The sequence below is a fragment of the Hemicordylus capensis genome, chromosome 2 (assembly GCF_027244095.1).
Source record: "Hemicordylus capensis ecotype Gifberg chromosome 2, rHemCap1.1.pri, whole genome shotgun sequence".
Taxonomy (NCBI): domain Eukaryota; kingdom Metazoa; phylum Chordata; class Lepidosauria; order Squamata; family Cordylidae; genus Hemicordylus; species Hemicordylus capensis.
The window spans coordinates 354,649,109-354,670,951 of NC_069658.1; the positions used below are offsets into that span (position 1 = coordinate 354,649,109).

Below are 21,843 nucleotides of genomic sequence, written 5' to 3' on the forward strand. Positions count from 1 at the left end.
AAGAGCTTTAAGCCTGCCAGATTTAAAAAAGACTGGATAAGAGATGGCTGAGATAGCGCAACTGAAAGAACTTTCCTTGAAGTGACGTTTTCACCTAATTGTAGCTGTTGCTGCTTCTTCTTCTATTTTTAACAAGAGGTCCCCCCGCCCCTCTTTTGCTGGTTTAGATTTTATCAAAACTTCAGGGAAACTGCAGGAGTGATACACTTCCTAGTTTGATGAAAATCTGCTATATATTCATAAAACGATGAGATATTAAACTCTCAATTTTAATAAATTCCATATTGTTTGGTGACACAGTCAGAAAATCCATTTTGTTTCAAGTTACTTTCCTGAGTTTCTTATGTTTATTTTTCCTGAATAAAATGATACCAAAATAATTTTTTTTACAATTTGTCCAGGGTCACTTCTCAACTTAAGACTCTCTGAGTCAAGATGAATCTTAAGATGTTGGTAAACAGCCACTTTGTTTTAACTTTACAACACTTTCTGTGGGAAGGGAGGCTCTACTAGATGGCTGCTGGTGAGTGGGCTAGAGGAGGAGGAGGAGGAGACAACAATGGCAGCTCAGGCTCACATTTGAATTGAGACTAGCAGTCCTGGTGGCAGCAGCTGCTGCATCTTAGACTGCAGAGGGATTGGCTGCCTCGCCTGTCTCTCTGCCAGGGATTTTCTGGCGATTGCTATTTCTGCTCCTTCTTCTCCAGGCAAGAGGGAGAGAACCCGGCTCATTCCCAGCCTACATGCCACTGCCCACCCTCCTTCCTTCCTTGTCTAACAGTTGCCCAGCAGGAGATGGAGGTGGGCTACCCAGTTGCCACCCTTCCTCGCACAGAAAAGAAAGACAGACTCATAAAGGGACTGGGAAAGGAGTGGGCGGCAAGGGTGAGCAACATCGGATTCTCTATCAACTTCTCTATCAACTTCCGCATGTCTATGTCTGTGACCCCCTAACTGAGTCGAGAGCAGCTTGCTTGGCCAGCTAACTTGATGAATCACCCTGATTTTACCTGAATTGATTTTGGCAAAGTGAGTGTCATTTTGAGGCCTATTTTGCTCAAAATGATGGGGAGAGCTGGTCTACCAATTGGGATCAGTGGGAAGACCAACTCTCTGAGATGGGCTGGTGCACTAGGTCCAGAGCAGAGTGTTTTCCAGGAAGAGAATTGGTAGACCAGCTCTCCCCAGAAAACCAGGAAAGCTGGTCTACCAATTGGGATTGGCAGGTGTAGACTGCTGCTAGTCTCAGTTAGAATGTGAGCCTGACCTTCCATCATTCATTCCAGTCTTTTGTAACATCTTAGCCTTCAGCTAATAGGATATACAGGCAAAAACAGTTGCAGGTGAAATTTTGAAGAGATACAAAGGGGGTGACTTCTCATGACATGCTGAACCAGAAATTTAACAAGGCCACTGGGTTCCTACAGCACCTGGCTTCCAGTTTCAAGAAGGCTATGCTGACATAGGTCATGATGTGCAAACTTGCCAATGTTGGCATATTCCGCCCTACTTGTGGTCCAGAATCCTACATTCATAACTGAGATTTGAAGTGTGGGATGGATGTTGGGTTCTAGACTGTAAGTAGGTTAGAATATGCCAACATTGGCAGGTTCCGTGTAATGGGTGAAGTTGCCCAGAGAGTCCGACAGAGCTGGGACTTTTTAGTTGGGGTTAGCTGAAATATTCTTGGTGAAGCCAAGGCATTCAGCTTTCGTTTCTGGAAAATCTGATGAATTAGCAATAAACAATTTGTGCTGACTGTTTTAGTCTATGTGCTCTACTTGTATATTTGTAAATCGACAGATATTATTAAAACATCGTAAGTCTCCACTATGCTCATTGACCCTATAAAGAAGGGCTACTCAGGAACCTTCTGCCACTGACTCAAGAAAGACCAGCTCTCCTGGTTTTCTGAGGAGAGCTGGTCTATCATTTGGGATTGGTGGGTAGACCAACCCTCCAATCCCGATTTAGTGTGTCAGCCTGCCTCAGAGAGCTGGTCTGCCCACCAATTCCAATTGGTAGACCGGCTCTCCTTGCCATTTTGGGGCCCGTTTTCTCAGCCAAACAGGCCTCAAAATGGTGCCCAAAAAGATTTGGGTTGAATTGGGGGTGATTCTATTCTGCCTGCTTGTCTTCGTGGTGATTTGATTCAGGGTAGAATCACTGAATCACTCCCAATTCGACCCGAATCAATTCATGGTCGAATCATTTTGCACATCCCTATGATGAACACACTATGATGAACACACACCATTGCCATTTCCCACTCAGTATGAGATGATGCCTTTCAGCATTTTCCTGTATTGCTGCTGCCTGATATAGGTGTTTCCCATAGTCTGGGGAACATACCAGGAGGGATTCGAACTGGCAGCCTCTTGCTCGCTACGCAAGTTACTTCCTCGCTGCACCATTAGGTGGCTCAGGAAACAAACCCCTATTTTAACATCCCAAGTTGACTTTTTAAATGACAATTTTGTCCTAACTCTGAGGACTTCTATGGTATTTCTAATCAATCCCTTCATTGTTCTAGGTCAGCTCCTGAACAATGTTTTAGATTAGTTATTTTAGTCCAGTCTTAGAATGGAGACGAGGAAGATAGAGAACTAGCAGAAAACAGAAAGCAGTCTGTACTTGCCTTCTTGTGCTAACCAGAGGACTTTCTTCATTAAATCATTAATTGGACTCCACTGCCTGATCTTTGTGTACAACTCTTCCCTCTCTGGATTCTACAACTTCCTGTAGTGCCATCCTTAGAAAAGTGCTATCTATTTGTTGTAAACCGCCAAGAGACATGAGTTTTGGGTGGTATAAAAATAGGAAATAAATAAATAAATAAATAAATAAATAAATAAATAAATAAATCTAGATGCATTGCACTTTCCTGAGAATTAGAATACACATCCCTTTGCCAAGGGGCTCACAATCTAAAATCGGAACAAGGGGTACAAGGAAGGATAGGAAAGGCACAAACTGGAGAAGAATATGACAATAATATATAATTTGCTCATAATAACTAATGTAATTAACTAAAATAAATTAATGGAGGGACACTCATTATCCAAACCTGTTATCTGGGATTTAAGATTAGTATTAGACCATGCAACTTAATCAGACTGGATGTTTTATGATGTAGGAGGTGATATCTACAACTAGTTTCATCAGTGTTTCTTCATAAGGTAGATATTGGCCCCAAAGAGAAAGGGCTTCAGGACTGCCACTCCCTACATGCTTCAGTAGCTGTTTGTAAGATCAGTAGTTTTTGAGATATTGCATCATTTGTTTAAATAGTCAAACCTTCTATTCCTTATAAAGTGAACTATCTTGGCTCTTGGACAATGGTAAGAATTTTAAGATGGTGGAGTGCATTTCAGACTAGTGGTTAGGGGCACCAGTGCTGAAGTCTCCCCCATGTAAAACAATTCCCTGAAATTATAAAACTACACACTAGGGAGAAAGGTTTTAGCCCAGATAATTCCCTGTTGTGTGCGTTTTCAATTTGCAAGGTGTTCTTCACGGAAAATTTGATTTTCCACCTCCAGCCTGAAACAGCACAGTCCATTCCCTCACCACAAAACTCTAGCACCTCATTCTGCTGGGACATAACTAAAATGCAGACAGTGCTAGACAATAGGAAGGCAGGGCCGGCCAGCCCTATGGTTTTTGATGCCCTAGATGAAGTCTGACTTTGCCCCCCTCACAGTCAGTTAAAATTATATTCTGTAATGTACATAATATAATTTTTACTGAATGTGAGGGAGGGCACCAAAAACATACTTCACAGCTAACCCTGGCTGGGGCACGGGAGGAGGGGTGAGGAAAGAGATTATACACCTTTTAAAGTATGTAAGACAGCACCTGCTGTCCCACTGCCCTGTTCCATGCAGAGTCTGCACCTGCCATGCATCCCACCCCCACCGCTCATGTGGCCGATGCATACGTGGGGCAGCCATTTGAGAGGGCAGCCCAGTTTGTTGCAGCAGTCTTGCAGGTTTCGAAAGGTATAATCGCCTCCCTCACCACCTCTCTGCCCCAGCTACCATGCAGAGGGCAGCTCTTCAAGGCATGGGCGGCAGCACCTGCACCCATCCTGCACCCTCCCCAAGAATTGGTGCCCTGGATGACTGCCTAAGACCATCTAGTGCAGGGATTCTGAACGTTGGGCCCCCAGATGTTATTCAACTTCAACTCCCATAATCGCCAACCAAAGGCCACTGGGGCTGGGGATTATGGGAGCTGAAGTCCAATAACATCTGGGCACCCAACGTTCAGAATTTATTATTATTATTATTATTATTAATTCGATTTCTATACCGCCCTTCCAAAATGGCTCAGGGCGGTTTACAAAAAGAGATAACAAACAAATAAGATGGCTCCCTGTCCCCAAAGGGCTCACATTCTAAAAAGAAACATAAGACACACACCAGCAACAGTCACTGGAGGTACTGTGCTGGGGGTGGATAGGGCCAGTTACTCTCCCCCTGCTAAATAAAGAGAATCACCACAGTAAAAGGTGCCTCTTTGCCCAGTTAGCAGGGGATCCCTGATCTAGTGGATGGTCTGGCCCTTTAGGGAAGCCACACTTGCCAGTAGGAGGACATGAGGCACTGCTTACCAAGAGGGGAACCACGCTTGCCAGTAGTGAACACTGGACAATACTAGACGGCAGAAGTTATGCTTGCTGGTTGGGGAACATGGGGCAGTTCTTGCTAGTAGGGAAAGGATACTTGCCAGCCGGGGCACATTGTACAGTACCTGCCAACAGGGAAATCACTCTTGCCAACTGGGGAGCATGGGACAGTACCTGTCAATAAAGAAAACTCGCTTGCCAAAGCCAACAGGGAACACAGGGCAGTAGTTGCCAGTAAGGAAGCATACTTGTCAACACACATAGGAACATAGGTCTGTCTACCAGTAAGGAACGTATGCTTGCAAACAAGGAAACTTGGGACAGTACTTGGTCAGCAGAAACACCATTTTTGCCAATAGAGAACACAGGGAAGTGCTTGCTAATAGGGAGCATGGACAGTACTTGCCCACAGGGGAACTATGCTTGCCAGGATGGGAAAACTGAACACAACCTGCCCAAAGGGAGACCACACTTGCCAATAGGGAACACAATACTTCTTGCCAATAAGGAAAGCACACTTGCCAATTCCTTATGGAGCAGGGGAACACTGCTTGCCAATAGGGAAGCTCTACTAGCCAACAGTGGAACATAGGACAGTACTTGCCAGTAGAGAAACCGTGCTTGCTACAGGGGAACATGGCACACTACCTACTAGCAGGGAAACCACACCGGCCAGGAGAGAACAAAGGACAGAGTTTCCTTCCTAGCAAGTGCTGCTTGGCCAGCATGGCTTCCCTATTTCCCAGTAATACTTCTCATGTTACTCAAAAAGAGTCTAGACAGCTCAATGGGTGGGTAGAAACTGTATCCAAAATAGTGGAGAATTATAAAGAACTAGCTGACCCCACACAGAGTATCTGTGCAGTTGTGTACTGAGCCTGTGGCATCCGCCCCCCCCGCAGTCCCCCCCCCCGCAGTTCGCTCGCTTACTCACTCTCCCCCCGCAGCTCGCTCACTCGCTCTCCCGCCGCAGTACCTGCCAATAGGGAAAGTACTCTTGTAAAATGTGTTTTGCTAATGTGATCTGCTCTGAGGTGTTGAAAAACTAAATGAATAAACTATCAAATAAATAAATGTACAGGTATGCTGTTACTTGATTATATAATTGATTTATTGCAATGCTGCACATGTTAATTTATTGACTTGCTGGCTTGTTCAGCTTATAATTTCCTTGTAGCACAGTTATAAGTTCTAGTTCGAAGCACTTCAGCATAGTATAAAAGCAGTGCTATTTTTTGTGGGGTATGTTAAAAACACTCAGAGATGTGGGTTTTCTGAGAAATTTTGAATTGGAAATTTTTTCCATACATTTTTTCTCATTTGCATAAAATCTGCACAATTTTTTTCTTTTTAAAAAACCACGATACAAATGTACTAGAAAGCATTCCCTGGAGGCAGGGTAGTTTTCTCTTTGATGGGTACTGTTCTCTGCTTGGCAAAAGAGTTTCCTTCCTAGCAAGTGCTGCTGTCCCCATCCATCCTATTGGCCAGCATGGCTTCCCTATTTCCCAGTAATACTTCACTTGTTACTCAAAAAGAGTCTAGACAGCTCAATGGGTGGGTAGAAACTGTATCCAAAATAGTGGAGAATTATAAAGAATTAGCTGACCCCACACAGAGCATCTGTGCAGTTGTGTACTGAGCCTGTGGCATCCCCTCTGCAGCTCCCTCCTGCAGTTCGCTCGCTTGCTCTCTCTCCCCCCGCAGCTCTCCCCCCACAGCTCGCTCGCTCGCTCCCCCCGCAGCTCACTCGCGCACTCTCCCCTGCAGCTCGCTCGTGCGCTCTCCCCCGCATCTCGCTCGCACGATCTCCCCCTGCAGCTCGCTTGCACACTCACCCCCCGCAGCTCGCTCGCTCTCTTCCCCAGCTCGCTCACACGCACTCTCCCCCAGCTCGCTCACCCCCAGCAGCTCGCGTGCTCTCCCCCGCAGCTTGCTCGCGTGCTCTCCCCCGCAGCTCGCTTGTGCGCTCTCCCCCGCAGCTCGCTTGTGCGCTCTCCCCCTGCAGCTCGCTCGCGCGCTCTCCCCCCGCAGTTCGCTCGCAGCTCGCTCAGGCGCTCTCCCCCCCAGCTCACTCGCTCGCCCCAGCAGCTCGCACGCTCTGCCCCCACAGCACGCTCGCGCACTCTCCCCCCGCAGCACGCTCTCCCCCTGCAGCTCTCTCTCTCTCTCTCTCCACCCTGCAGCTCTCTCTCTCTCTCTCTTTCCCTTGCTTCCTTGCTCACGCTCTCCCCCCCCCGCAGCTCACTCGCTCGCGCTCTCCCCCCCGCAACTCGCTCCCCCCCCGCAGCTCTCCCCATTGGGTGGGCCATGGCCAGGCTATCCCGCTGCCACCTCCCACCTCCTTCTCCCAGCTCGTAGGGCTTTGCCCGTTGTCTGCCCACCTTCTTACTGCCGCCATTATTTCTCCCTGCCACTGCCTCCTCTTCCTGGCTGGCGGGGCTTTGCCCGCCGTCCACCCACTTCTTCTGGCCGGAGGGGCTTCGCCTGCCGGCCCTCCACCTCTGCCTCCTGGCCACTGCCATTATTTCTCTCCACTTCAATGCTAAAACTCTTCCACGCTCTACAGCATCTGCGCATTAGTACTTGATTGCTCCCCTCACCTCAGAGATCTCCCCACCCTCACCTGTGCTGCACTCCTGCTCCTCATCCATCCCATTGCTTCCATCCTCCTCACCCTTCCTGGTCGTGGCTGCAGAATTGCTGCTGCCTATTGGCCAAGCTGCAGCCCCCTATCCCCAGAGACCTCCCCACCCTCATGCTCACCCTCACCCCGCTCCTGCTCCTCCCTCCAAGAGCAGCAGCAATGGTTGACCGTGCCCTTCATCGCTGCTGCCACCACCATGGCCACATTCCCCTCAGGCCGCTGACAGGCCCAGGCCCATCCCTTGCCTGCCTGCCTGCCTCCCTCTGACAATGGCCTCAGTAGCCCCAAACAGCAGCCGTGGTTGACTGGGCCCTTCCTTGCTGCTAGTGCTGCCATGGCCGCTCATTCCTTTCAGGCTGCTGACAGGCTCAGCCCCGTCCCTTGCCCTTCCTTCTGTCTCTCTTCCCCCTCCCTTCTTTCTCTCTCTTTCTCTCTCCTCCACTTGCTCTTCCCCACTCTTTCTTACCCTCCATTCATGTTTTTTCTCTCCCTCCTTCCCTCCCTGAGTTAACAGATTTTGTTCATCTTGTTTCCTCATCTAATTCACACAACGGCAGCCTCCTTCTCCTGAAGGGGATCTTTTCCTCCCTCACGACCCTTCTTTTTGCAGACCCCCTATCTATGTATGGGGAGACCCGAGTTCAAATCCCCATTCAGCCATGAAAACTAGCTGGGTGACTCTGGGCCAGTCACTTCTCTCTCAGCCTAACCTACTTCACAGGGTTGTTGTGAGGAGAAACCTAAGTATGTAGTACACCGCTCTGGGCTCCTTGGAGGAAGAGCGGGATATAAAATGTCAAAATAAAAGAAAGAAAGAAAGAAAGAAAGAAAGAAAGAAAGAAAGAAAGAAAGAAAGAAAGCCCCCCCCCGGGGCGTAACTAGGTTGGAGTGGGCCCTGAGACAAGATTCTTAAATGCCCCCCCCCCAAGGAAATAGTGCCAGAAAAGGAGGAGAAATTTTTTTTAAATGACTTCAAAAGGAAGATCTGGTAGGAGCTGGGTGGGGAGAGCCTCTGAGGGGCCCCCTCAAGGCGGGGGCCCCCGAGACAACGGCCTCCCCCTGCCTAATTGTAGTTACGCCCCTGCTGCTCCCCCTATATATATATATGCCTCTCCTCTACAATCAAGAACATCTTCCGACCAGTAACAGTTGCATTCCAACTCACCTTAACCATCACGGGCTCCTCCTCATCTGCATAGGGAATTCCCACTGCCCAATCACCACAGTGCCACAGGCTGCTCCTCCCTATCTGCATATGGAATCCCCACTGCCCAATCACCATGGTGCTTCTGCTCTCATAGGCTCCTTCTCCCTATCTGCATATGGAATCCCCACTGCCCAATCAGGTGCTTCTGCTTGCAAACTCTGTCAGCCAATCGCCTCCTTTCTACCACGTCCCCACGCATGGTCCATCTTGGAGAATTAATAATATAGACTAGTTGACCTGGCACAGAGCATCTGCACCCCTGGTTCTCCCTGTCTCTCCCCCGCAGTCCCATTTCTTTCTCCCCACCGCCCCATATTTTCCTGGCGGCCAGCCAGCCTGGCTGCTGTTTGTCACCAAATATTACATTTGATGTAATATCCCCATCTCTGACAACTTCTAAAAGGTTAGTCCAGACACACACATCTGTTCACCCAGGCTTTTAATTAGATTTACAATTTTAATAGTTAACACTTTTAACATGCTTTAAATTTTGATTAAGTGCTCAAGTCAGTGTCAGCTCCTAGTGACCACATAGATAGATACATTTTAGATTATTTTAATTTTGTTTTAATGCTATTTTTATTGTAAACCACCCAGAAAAAGGAGTTTGGGGTGGCATAGAAATTTGTTAAATAAATAAAAATATTAGGTTTGCAGTGAATTTGATACACAAAACTCAACGTCTTAGAAGCTCCAACGAATTTTTTTTAAATGCTGGCTATTTACTTTATAAAGAACTAAAAGATAGTATTATAATTAAACAGCATGCAGGCAGACAAGAAGCATGGCCCCACAAGTAAGTCTTTCCAGAGCTGGTGGTGGGAAATAATAATATAGAATCACCCAAGAATTATGGCCCCCAGAAATAAATTTTTACCAAAGCCATGTCCAATAAAATAAACAAGAAAATCTGCCCTTCAAACAAGCAAAAAAGCACTCCAAATAGCTACTATGCATTTTGGATTTCTCTATATCCCCATAGCCGTACATAGCCACTCCTTCTTTCTGTCTCCAGGGGCGTGCTCAGCCTGAGCCCGCCCCTCGCTCATCCTGACTGACAAGCTGGGCTAGGCTGAGCCTGTGGAGCGAGGGAAATGCTGTACGTAATCGTCAACCAGCATCCCCTTCGCTGCTGTGCTTGTCAATCAGGATGAGGGTGGGTGGGATGCGTCTAAGAGGACATAGCTGGCCGCTAATGAGGAGAGTAGGTGGGAGGGTTGTTGCTTAATGCTCCTCCCCTCTGCAGAGGACCCGTCTAGTTTGCTACGGAAACAGAGAGGAGCCTTCCGATAAGAGCCAACAACAGCGCCAGTGAGTTGGGGAGGGGGCTGAACGGAGAGGGAGCCCGCGAGCGAGCTGTCGCTTAGCTGTGGTTTAGCTGCAGCAGCCTGGTGCTTCCTTTCTTTTTCTGGCTAGGAAGTAGCCAGAAAGAGTGGGCTGTGTTTCCCGCCATGCCTGCTGGGGCCGGGGTTGGTCCATGACGGGGGCGTGGCCTCGCTGGGCGCCGGTGTGGAAGCGGCCCTGTGTCTACCACTAATGTCGTGCTAATAAGGAGCCTTCCGCTTCCACCTCTTTGGAACTATCATTCTCAAAGCATCTCGTGCTTGCTCTCACTCACCACCACATCCCTATCCCACCCTTGTCATTTAAGGCTTTGGGATGCTATTTAAGTATATTTCATACAAATTTCTGTTCCACAATTTCCCTTCTCAATTACACTTTGATCAGTGTCGCCTATGCTTAATGCGTTATTGTGGCGTGTTAGTAGAGTGTACAGTTAGTAAGGTCAGTGTGCACTGATGCTTGCAATATGTAACTTAATTGACAAAATAAAAAATGAGCATAAAAATCATTAATTTTTAAAACTTACGTGGCATATAAGAGAAAGTCACCATTGTTCCTGCCACTGCTTTGTCCTGTGGTAGTGAGTAATATGATATAATTATTAATGCCATTGGCATGGCTTTGTACAACACAAGATGGAAAATTATGGAACTCTGACCCCTGCATCTTTAAAATGCAGACATTTCTTTGCTCTAACATATGATGATGATGGCTGCTGATTTTTTGTGTTTTTTAAAATGGTTTCTTATTCATGCATTATCATCAATGTATGTAGCACTTTATAGGATGACAAGCAAAAATATTTCTGCTCATCAGGAGGGGAGAGGAGAAGAAAGAGGCAATGGTAAGACAATGGGAGGATCTAAGAATGAGAGAGATCAATGTGAGCAAATGTAGCTACATATACTTGGATTTTATTTTATTTTTTGGTTCAGAATAAAGTCTTGGACTAAGGAACAATTTCATAGAAAATGTGGAATTTGAAGAGTGAGTGAAGTGGTTCCATATTCAAAAGGGAGTTCATTGATGTTGGACATTAAGGGACAAAAGAGAGATTACATGAATTTTATATGCCCTAGCAAGAAATCTTTGGGCAGGTGAGGATTCTGGAGTTGGTGATGGTCATAAGCAGGGGTTGTGACCAACAAGCAGGGGTTACAAGGTGGAATTGGTCACAAGCAGGGGTGTATAGGGAAAGAAGGGTAGAAAGAAGGGATGGGGCTTCTGTGGCTAGAGTCATGAAGTACTGCCTATCATCCTTGAGAAAAAATATCCTTTTTACTAAGGATGCACATGGCACATCCAAATTCTGTCTTTGTTTGGAAGCTGCCTTTTCCTTGTAATATCTGGTTTAGGAATGATGCTGTCTTGTGTTACATGCACCCTGATTGGCAAGTTGCCCCGTACTTGCAAATCCCCTGCAATGAACTAATAAATTAAGCTAAATTAATAGATTTAATCTTAATAATAATAATAATAATAATAATAATAATAAAATTAAGCTAGTTGAGTATCTTCTCAGTCAGTGATCCCTTTCTTTTTTTGTATCCTGTGGTCATAATCTACATGTGTATGCATGCTAGATCTTGGGAATGAGTAGCATAGATGTGACTGCTTGAAACATAGTGTACAGCACAAAATCTACCAATGGATAAGTTGTAATTCAAGAAAATGGTGTATGAAAACCAAAGCATATACAAACATTTTGATAATCAAACCCTATAGCTGTAAATAAAACGACTTCCTTCAAATTACTTCCTGGGGCCCCTATCCACCCCCAGCACAGTACCTCCAGTGACTGTTGCTGGTGTCTATCTTATGTTTCTTTTTAGACTGTGAGCTCTTTGGGGACAGGGATCCATCTTATCTACTTATTATTTCTCTGTGTAAACTGCCCTGAGCCATTTTTGGAAAGGCGGTATAGAAATCGAATGAATGAATGAATGAATAATTCTCTATAACGTTTTCATCTTTTACAGGAGAAAAGTGAGGATTGTGGCATATTTTATTTTTCTGTTAAACTTATCTTTTTGCAGGATATTTTACATAGGCGTTGGTGCTTGCAGGAAGAAGAGTATTCAGCAAAAATGTCTAGGATTGATAAAATGAGCATTCTTGGTGTGAGGAGCTTTGGAGTAGAGGACAAAGACAAGCAAGTGATAACTTTCTTCAATCCTTTAACTGTCTTGGTGGGACCAAATGGTGCTGGTAAAACGGTAAGACCCAACTGGATTTAACTTCAGTTTTAAATAAGATGTATTTTCATATTCCCTAGATTGCATTGGTATATAACTAACTGTAGACCTAGATCAGTTTTCAAAATGTGGCTAGCCAGGGAGGATGCAGTTCTTCAAAAATGTGTGAATGGATACACAGATAAATTTACCTGGTGCTTAATGGAGGATCTGATTGTTAAAAGACAGTCAAAATATCTTGCTGAATTATATTTTATTTATTTAATACATTTGTATACCTCCCGCTACCGTAGTCTCTAGGCAGTTACCGTATAAAACAAACCAAGAATTTAACAAAAAATAAACCAGATTACAATATCCATTAAAAACACCAACTTATTAATGGTTCCTTGATTGGTCCCATTATGTGTGTGTATGTCTATGAAACCATTGAGTATTCAAAATTATAAAATCCAAGAACAGAGTTCTAGATGTCAAGCCACCTTCCTCTGGAATGGCATAACCATATTTTCAAAGAACAAATTCATGCATTATTTTACTTATCTTCCTTGCCCGTTTAACACTTCACATTGGCTGTCAGCTCAAGTGAGAAGTGTAGTGCCTGGAAGAAGGGACTTGCAGAACTCAGATTAGCTTCTGAGTAGAGTATGCTCTTAAACTTGCAAGTCTTGCTTATGGACATAATCTGCAGAGTTACATGATACTGCTCCTCTGACATTTACACTGTTCATATGAGCAAACTGCCTTCATGAGTTTAATGTGCCAGACAGCTGGAGCAAGTAAAATATGAACCCCTTCTATGTTATTTTTGTAATTTATTCTCTGGAAACAATATAACTAATATTTGTACTGTATTATTGACACATTTCTATTTTTGTTAGACTATCATAGAATGTCTCAAATATATTTGCACCGGAGATTTCCCACCTGGCACCAAAGGAAGCTCATTTGTTCATGATCCAAAGGTAAATGTCAGAGTTATTAGTTTGACTATTTATTTATATCACACAAGCCATATGCAAGATACTCTAAAAGAAAGAGAAGATGGTTCCCTTGCACATCCCATGAGAAACCTAAAAAGAAGCTCAAGAGACACAACAGAAGAAAGGTAGAAATGGAGGCAAGGGAAAATGAGGAAGAACAACTGTTCTTTAATACCAGTGCTTGGGCTTAGTTATAGTATATGCTGGTCATTGCTGGACCAGAAAAGGAAGAGAAGCCCTGGTGTCTTGCCTCTCTCTGTAGCAGCTAGGTGGAAATGGCTGCAGGAAGACACAGTTATTGGAGGGGAGGAGTCAGATGGCATGAATAACTAATGATTACGACTAATATCTCTATATATAATTATCCTGGGTGTGCCTTGGAATGTGTGTCCCAGCGCTGAGCTGATTGGCTGGGCGGTGGACGCTCCTGATTGGCTGAGGCGCACCCAGGAAGATTGGTCACTGGAAGGCCCAGCCACGGAGGTGAGGCAGCGGCGACAGACCTGACTGGAGGCGAGGTGCCCATTGGAGGCCAGAGTGGGAGGGAAATGGGCGGCAGGACTTCCTTGTTCGCTGTCCAGGAGGAGGAACGGCAGCAACGGGGCCCTTTTTGGCTGCCCGCTGCCTGGTGAGGGCCTGAGGCGGCGGTGAGGTCCAGCTGAAAATGGCTGCCTGCCGCTGTAAAATGCTCAGTGTGGGTGGAGGGGGAGGGGGGCAAGAGAGAGTGGGGCAGGAGGGAGGGGAGGGGGCAGGGGGGAGTGGGGCGGGAGGAGGGAAGGAGGGCGAGAGAGTGGGGCGGAAGGGAGAGGGAGGGGGAGAGAGAGTGGGGCAGGAGCGAGACAGAGGGCAAGAGAGAGGGTGGGGCGGGAGGGAGAGGGGTGGGAGGGGTGGCGGAACATCCAGCCTCAAAGAGTGCACAGATGCTCTGTGCGGCCTGGCTAGTTAATACTATAATAAATATAATGACTTTAAGGATGGGGAACGGTGCACTTCCCCCCCTCCCCCGCTGTGCTTCCCCCTCTGGCGCTCTGTGTAGAAATAGTTCTGTGGGGTGGCAGTGTACCTCCTTTCCGCATTGTTGTTTCAGTGACCGGAAGTCACTGGAAGTGCCATGTGCATCGCGGGTGTGCAGGTGCATGTTGCCCACAACATGTGCACACACGCACGGCACTTCCGGTCACTGAAACAAAGGGGCGGCAAGGAGGTACACTACCACCCTGTGGGACTATTTCTACACAGACCCCTGCAGGGGGAAGCACGGTAGTGGGTGGGTGGGGAGTATGCCCTCCCCCGTCCTTAAAACTGCCTCTCGCGTCGAACTGGTTTGAACGTGGAGGTTCCGAACCGGTTCGGCATTCTAAGAATAGAACACCAAACAGGTGCACACCCCTACTCCCAGCTTTGTCTGGTGTTTCAGTTGTATTTGTCCTTGATTATTGGGATCTTGCCTCCATAATTATCTGTGTTTTGTAAACCTCTGCAGCTGGGGCAGGCAACCTTGGCTTTCCAGCTGTTGTTGAACTATGGCTTCCATCATGCCCAGCCACAACTTATTGTGGCTGGGGATGATGGAAGTTGTCGTCCAAGAACAGCTAGAGAGCCAGGGCTGCCTGCTCATAGTTATTTTTGGCAGTGTCTAGAAATGGAAAATAAGTGATAGCATTGCTAAATTACAGCTTTCTTTGTGTTATCACCCCTTCTTTCTCTTTATCTCCAAATTACTAGAGTAAAAATGCACTAATTTTTGCACAGAGGAAAGGGTTAGGGTAACGATGAACAAATTTATGTGTTTATCATATTTATATAGCAGCTGTTATGTGTATCTCCAGGTGGTATACACAATTTAAAACAAATGTAAAACGTAGTAAAAACAAAACAGTTTCACAGAATTAAAATTAAAACACTTGTGGGATAAAAACAATTAAACAGTTTAAAATGAATTTCAGTTAAAAGTCTGAGAGAACAGGTATGTCTTGAGGGTGTTCTTAAAACCAAATAGAAATGGAGATGCTCTTATTTTGACAGCATATTTCAAAGCCCTGAAGCAGCCACAGAGAAGGCCTGGTCCCGAGTCACCACCAAATGATCTTGTGGCAAGCATAACTGGACATCTCCAGATGATCGCAATAGACAACAGGGTTCATGACAAACAAGGTGCTCTCTTGAGTATCCTGGACCCAAGCCGTTGAAGGCTTTGTAGATAATAACTAGCACTTTCTGTTTTGCTCTGAAGTAGATCGGCAGCCAGGGCAATTTATTTAAAGTTGGTGTTATGGTCCCTTCTGGGTTGTCCCAGAGATCAGTCTGGCTGCCGTTTTCTGCCCCAGTTGTAGTTTCTGGACTACGTACAAAGGCAGCCCCATGTACAGTGCATTACAGTAGTCAAGCCTGGAGGCTACCAACATATGTACCACTATTTTAAGGTCAATTACCTCCAGAAATAGGTGTAGAAAACCTGAGAAACCAGAGAAGTTTTGGATCCAGGAGTACTCCCAGTCTACATACCTGATCTTTTAGCGGGAGTGTAACCCCATCCAGAATAGGCAGATCTAATCCATCTCTCGGGTCTTGACCTCCCCACAGTCAGTACATCCATCTTATTTGGATTCAATTTCAGTTTGTTATCTTTCATCTAGCCCATTACCACCTCCAGGCAGGCATTTAGGGAAGCTATACCATTTCCTGATGAGGTCGATATTGAGAAATAGATCTGGGTGTCATCAGCCCATTGATAACACCCTGCACCTAATCTCACGATGATCTCTCCCTGTGGTTTCATGTACATGTATGGAGCCTTGTGGAACTCCGTACTCCAATATCGCTTTGCAGAGTAGCAGTCTCAAAGTATTGCCATCTGAAATCTACCAGAGAGGTAGGAATGGAACCACACTAAAACTGTGCCACCCTATCCCAACTCCCTCAGGTGACCCAGGAGGACACCATGGTCGATGGTATCGAAAGCTGCCGAGAGATCCAAAAGGATCAGCAGTGTCACATTTTCTCTGTCGATAGCCAATTGAAGATATTGCATGTCATAGCCGAGGGGCAACAGCCCCAAAGGACCTGTCTCTAGTCCCCGCCAACCGGATCTTTGTTAGTGGTGGGGTCATGAGCAGGGCCTGAAATAATGAGTGAAGGGCCTTGGCAGCTTCATATGAGCAAATGCGGTCTGACAGGTACCCTGACAGAGCTTGGTCAAGACTTTAATGGTCAGGACTGAATCAGAATCTTGAATCTAGCCCGGAAGTGGACTGGTAACCAATGAAGCTGCCACAGGATGGGTGTGATACGCATGAAACGACTTGCACCCTCGTGCATCCTTGTAGCAACATTCTGGACCAGCTGAAGCTTCCAAACAGTCTTCAAGGGCAGCCCCATGTAGAGTGCTTTGCAGTAGTCTAATCTGGTTGTTACTAATACAACATGGGACCACCCCCTGCTCTAGAGAGGCATTCATCACCCCTGACACCCATGGAACCGTGTCCTCTCAATTTTTTCTTCTTCATCTGTGTATGGAATTAGTTTTGTTCTGAATGGCAATATCAAGGCATTGTGCGTGCACATGTATTCAGAATGGGGCGTTCGTAATTCAACCGGAGCAGGGTCTAAAATTAACTGAGCGGACATCAAAAGCCATGTGCACATGTGCATGCCTTAGAGGGAACCCTAGTGAATTAAGACTGCCATGGACCCAGTCCCTCCCTAGAAGCCTTCACCATCCGTGAAGGACAAGGGCCAAGGACGCATGTGGTAGGCCTCAGCCTTTCAAGCAGCCTGTCCACCACCTCAGGTAATATATTCTGAAAACCATCCAATATAACAAGACTAGATGGTGCATTGGCAACATTCAGTTCTGGTGACACAAACATCTTAGCATCCAAGTCAGTCAGGATGGATACAAGCGATTTTTATCTGCAAAATGTAATGTGAATTGGTCACAGCAGGCTGCCGAGGGTTCTGTTTGATGGTCTTAGGGGTCCTCACCTAGGAGGCCCCGAACCACTCGAAAATCTCTGCTGGGCGACACTGAGCTGATACGATGGTGGCGGAAAAGTAAGATTTCTTCACCGCCATAGAGTAAGCCCTGATATGGGCTCTAGCCTGTGTTCCCTCACATTCATTCTGAGTTTTCCGCTGACGCTCAAGCTGTCCACCAGCCTGCTTCATTGTCTGCAACTCACTTGTATACCACGGAGTTGCTTGGGCTTGGCGGGTCAGGAGAGGATGCCTAGGCGCGACTGTGTCAATCACCTGACCCATCTCATACGTTAAGGGAGACCAAGGTGTCAACTTGGAGAGACCATATAACGCCTATATTGAAGGAGCTACACTGGCTGCTGATATGTTTCCGGGCAAAATACAAGGTGTTGGTTATAACCTATAAAGCCCTAAACAGCTTGGTCCCTGGGTACTTAAGGGAATGCCTTCTTCGACATGAACCCCACTGCCCACTGAGATCATCTGGAGAGGTCCATCTGCTTTTGCCACCAGCTCGTATGGTGACCACTCAGGGACGGGCCTTCTCCGCTGCTGCCCCAAGGCTTTGGAATGAGCTCCCTAGTGAATTAAGAGCCTCCCCATCTCTGACAGCTTTTAATTAATGTTTTAATGGTTTTAATGCTGTTTTAAAATATTGTTTTAAAAATTTTAAATTGTTATGGTGTTTTAAACTTTTTGTTTTAAATAATGTTTTACTTTATGTTTTTATTTTGTTGTAAACCGCCCAGAGACATAAACATAACATAAGTTTTGGGCGGTATAAAAATGTCTTTAATAAATAAATTAAATAAATAAACAGGATTGTCCACTCTCTCAGAAGGAAACTCCCCCAGAGCCATCAGGGATCCATTAGGATCCATAAGCCTCTGAGAACGGACTATCCTAACTGGTCCCCCACCCCTGCAGAGGTGTATTGGGTCCACCCTCAGTTCAATCTTCACCAGATAGTGATCCGTCCATGATAACGGTATTGAGGCCTCCTGGACTATCCACGGACTGTCCACCATTGACCCAAAGACCAAGTCAAGTTTATGGCCTGCCACATTCATGGGACCAGAATCAGTTGAGACAAGTCCATGATCATCATGGAGGACATGAAGTCCCAAGCTGCACCAGACAAGGTGACCTCAGCATGGACGTTAAAGTTCCTCAAGAGTAACAGCCTTGGGGTCCTCAATGCCACACCTGAGACCACCTCAAGCAGCTCAGGGAGGGAGACTGTTAGACAGCATGGTGGGCGGCATACCCAACAGAATCCCAACTTTGTCTTGAGATCCAATCACTACATGCAGGCACTCGAACTGGTCAGATAGGCGGACAGTGCATCTGGTGAGGGGGATGGTCTCCCGATGAACCAGGACAAACCCGCCCATCCTGCCTTGGCTGATGCTGTACCTGGAAACCTGGTGGGCGCAATTGGGAGAGATTTACATCTCCCCCCTCATCCAACCGCATCTCCGTAATGCATGCCAGGTCCACGTGTTCATCCAGAATAAACTCCTGGATAGCTGTAGTCTTTGCATTTATGTTTATTATGGCATTTAATAGCACCAGCTTCAGACAAGGTTGGCTTTTGGGAGAGTTACTGGGGTCTCCTTGGATGGGAGAAGGACCAGAGGGTGTAATTGCTTCAATATAGCCAGTGTGCCCTCCCCGTTCCTAGTACGTCCCACTCCACCCCCACTGCCATATCGCCCTCTGCCAAGGACCACCTCAATCGGAAGGGCCTCCTCCAAAGTAACATGCCCCCCAAAACACATATTGTGAAGACCAACACCTTGGTAATAAGAAATAAAAACTTTCCCCTATTAATACAGAGACAATATTCTAGTTAATCTGGTAGGCCTATGCACCTGCTAAAACCTCAGGCAGATATGGGGAGAGCTATTGTTGTCAGTGGTGCTTTGCAATCTTCCAAGTCCCTGCTGTGCTTCTTTGTACTTCTGATTCCTACAGTCCAAAGGCTGCTCCCCTCACGGCTGGGCTCGTGCCAAGGGCTTGCGTCCCTGGTCCAGGCTGCTCTTTTATAGAGGGCTGAAGCCTGGAGGTACCTGCAGAGGGGGTGGGGCAGATGGAAACACTCAACAACACAAACATTATTATTATTATTATTATTATTATTATTTCGATTTCTATACCGCCCTTCCAAAAATAGCTCAGGGCGGTTTACAAAGAGAAACAACAAATAAATAAGATGGCTCCCTGTCCCCAAAGGGCTCACATTCTAAAACGAAACATAAGATTGACACCAGCAACAGTCACTGGAAGTACTGTGCTGGGGGTGGATATGGCCAGTTACTCTCACCCTGCTAAATAAAGAGAATCACCACGGTAAAAGGTGCCTCTTTGCCCAGTTAGCATGGGTACCATCAATGTATTAACAGTGCTTCCTCATCACAAGGGTGCCTCCATTGATTTCAAGAAGTGCATCTGCATTCTTATCCCCTTTTTGTGTTTAGATCTACTATTTCCACTGAAATGAATGGGACAGCCTGTGTGGAGGCAGTAGAGGATGGGTGGTGGTATTAGAAATATTTGAAACTAGTAAGTGAGGCCCGTCGTTGACCGGACAAAATCATTTTGTGTGGATTACATTGATAAGAAAGTTCAAGAAATGTGTAATCGGATTTTTTATTAATGTGCTTGCAAAAGGGAAGTAAAAAAAGTTTTAAACTTGTAGGGTTTCAACTTCAAAAATTATTCATTTTACCATGTACGATAAATTTTAATCATAGTAAATTTGAATCTGAGAAAGATCTTTTGAGCATGATGTCATTTTGGAATTACTGATCTGATTATTGAATGTTAAAAATCTGAGAACAATAATAGTTAAATAATATTATATTTAGAATTTATTCTAAGAAAAATAGAACCAAAATAATGTAAACTTTAACCAAGCATATTCCAGTGTAAAAAGTAATGCATTCAGCTAACTTCAGTGGCAGGATTGTATGTGTAAAATGTGGTATCTGTAAGTCATTGGGAAGTATGATTTTATTTTGCTCAATCAATCAAATAAGCACATTCTTCAAAATATATAATAGATTACTTTTCAAAGTTTACTTCTTTGTTGATAAAGGTTGCCAATGAAACGGATGTCAGAGCTCAAATTCGACTTCAGTTTCGTGATGTTAATGGAGAGCTTGTAGCTGTCCAACGATCCATGGTATGCACTCAGAAAGGAAAGAAAACAGAATTTAAAACTCTTGAAGGAGTCATTACCAGAACAAAGTGAGTGAGTGGGTCAACATGAATGTTTTATGTTGATACATTGTCTCATGTAAGCAAACATTTTTTGAGGCATCCTCCTGCTTTTAATCAAGTGCAATTAGAACAAAGTGTTGGCACCTTTTATTTGTTGGCATTCTTTATTTTGCTGCCTGAACACATACCTGGTTTCAGTGCCATTCTGTGTGTACAGTGACAAATTGTAGATCTACATTCTACTTTTACATAGCACTGAAGGAATTGTAATCAACACCCATGTTGTCATTTATTCTAAACATTTAGATCTGAAATCTTTCTTTTTATATCTTCGTTAGTTCATACAGTTGTTTCTTGAGCCTGCTGCTAACAAAATTGTAGCTTATATAATATACATTTTGCTTGTGAGCCTGCATTGAAGGACGATAGATGGTAGTGTACTATTGAAAGAAAATGTCACATTTATGTATTTAAAAATAATGTTTCCTATATGAGAATAGACTTTCTGTTATGAGTGAGCTCTTTGTTAGGAAAAGCAATGGTCAGCCTGGTATAAGAGCTTTCGTTAGAGTCTTGTGGGAATTGTACTGTATTGTCAAACTTCTGTCTTTTCTGTCCCTGATACACAGGCATGGAGAAAAAGTCAGTCTAAGCTCCAAATGTGCAGAAATTGACCGAGAGATGATTGGTGCCCTTGGCGTTTCCAAGTCTGTGATTAATAATGTCATTTTCTGCCATCAAGAAGAATCCAACTGGCCCCTAAGTGAAGGAAGGGCTCTGAAACAAAAATTTGATGAGATCTTTTCAGCAACAAGGTTAACTTCTTTATTTATAGCTTTTCTAATAGGAGTAAAACATTTGATTACAAGAAATGTGTTAATTAATCCTACTGGAATGAAACTTTATCCATCAAATACTGTTTGGATTTGGATTTGAAATGTACACAGCTTTTCTTTTTAAAAGGTATATTAAAGCCTTGGAAACGCTTCGCCAGGTCCGTCTGAAGCAGGGTCAGCGGGTTAAAGAGTGTCAAGTGGAACTGAAGTACTTAAAACTGAATAAAGAAAAAGCACATGAGATACAGAATCAGCTTACTAACAGAGAAGCTCAACTGGCTGCCTCTAAGGAAAATGTCAGATCTATTGAGAACCAGCTTGAACCTCTAAAGGTAATTAAATTGTATCTGCGTACCTAATGATTTTTATGTAATGGTAGATGGTTTCCATAAGGAATTGAAGTAAAGTTTATAAGGGTAGTTTGCTAACCCTGGAGTGATGAATGATTCAGTCTGTCGCTTTGTTCACACAAATATTTTTGTAGCTGACTAAGAACTAACCTCTGTGCCAGTTGTTCTGGGTAGAAACTAACATATGACCTGGCACAATACCATGTTAGTCTATAGCTATATTATCTCCTGGCGTGTGGTATCTATACCGCACTTTTGCTTGAGATAACAGTAACAGATTCAGGAAGATCATCCCAGCTATATGCAGTTGCCGTTTCTAATCTGGGTCGACAAGTGGGGAGAGTGTCATGAGCCTAAGCTTGCTTGCTTTTCTATACTGGGTATAAAAGTATTTGTGCAGATAGGGCTTATGTTTCATTATTAGGAGTTTGTGTGTGGTTCCCTCCTG

At 45.1% G+C, this 21,843-nt stretch overlaps 1 protein-coding gene across 4 annotated transcripts in view; it reads left to right on the top strand.

The window, feature by feature from the left end:
- Positions 1-9,639: 9,639 nt before the first annotated feature.
- The window catches only part of RAD50 (RAD50 double strand break repair protein), an 88,537-nt gene continuing 76,333 nt past the window's right edge, over positions 9,640-21,843 (top strand). The window contains exons 1-7 of one of the 4 annotated variants that reach the window (XM_053297306.1): positions 9,720-9,795; positions 10,604-10,672; positions 11,865-12,044; positions 12,905-12,988; positions 20,085-20,236; positions 20,839-21,024; positions 21,173-21,377. In XM_053297306.1, the coding sequence (XP_053153281.1) occupies positions 10,670-10,672; positions 11,865-12,044; positions 12,905-12,988; positions 20,085-20,236; positions 20,839-21,024; positions 21,173-21,377 (810 nt within the window). In that variant the 5' untranslated portion in view covers positions 9,720-9,795; positions 10,604-10,669. The other 3 variants (XM_053297307.1, XM_053297305.1, XM_053297308.1) reach the window with 3 other exon arrangements.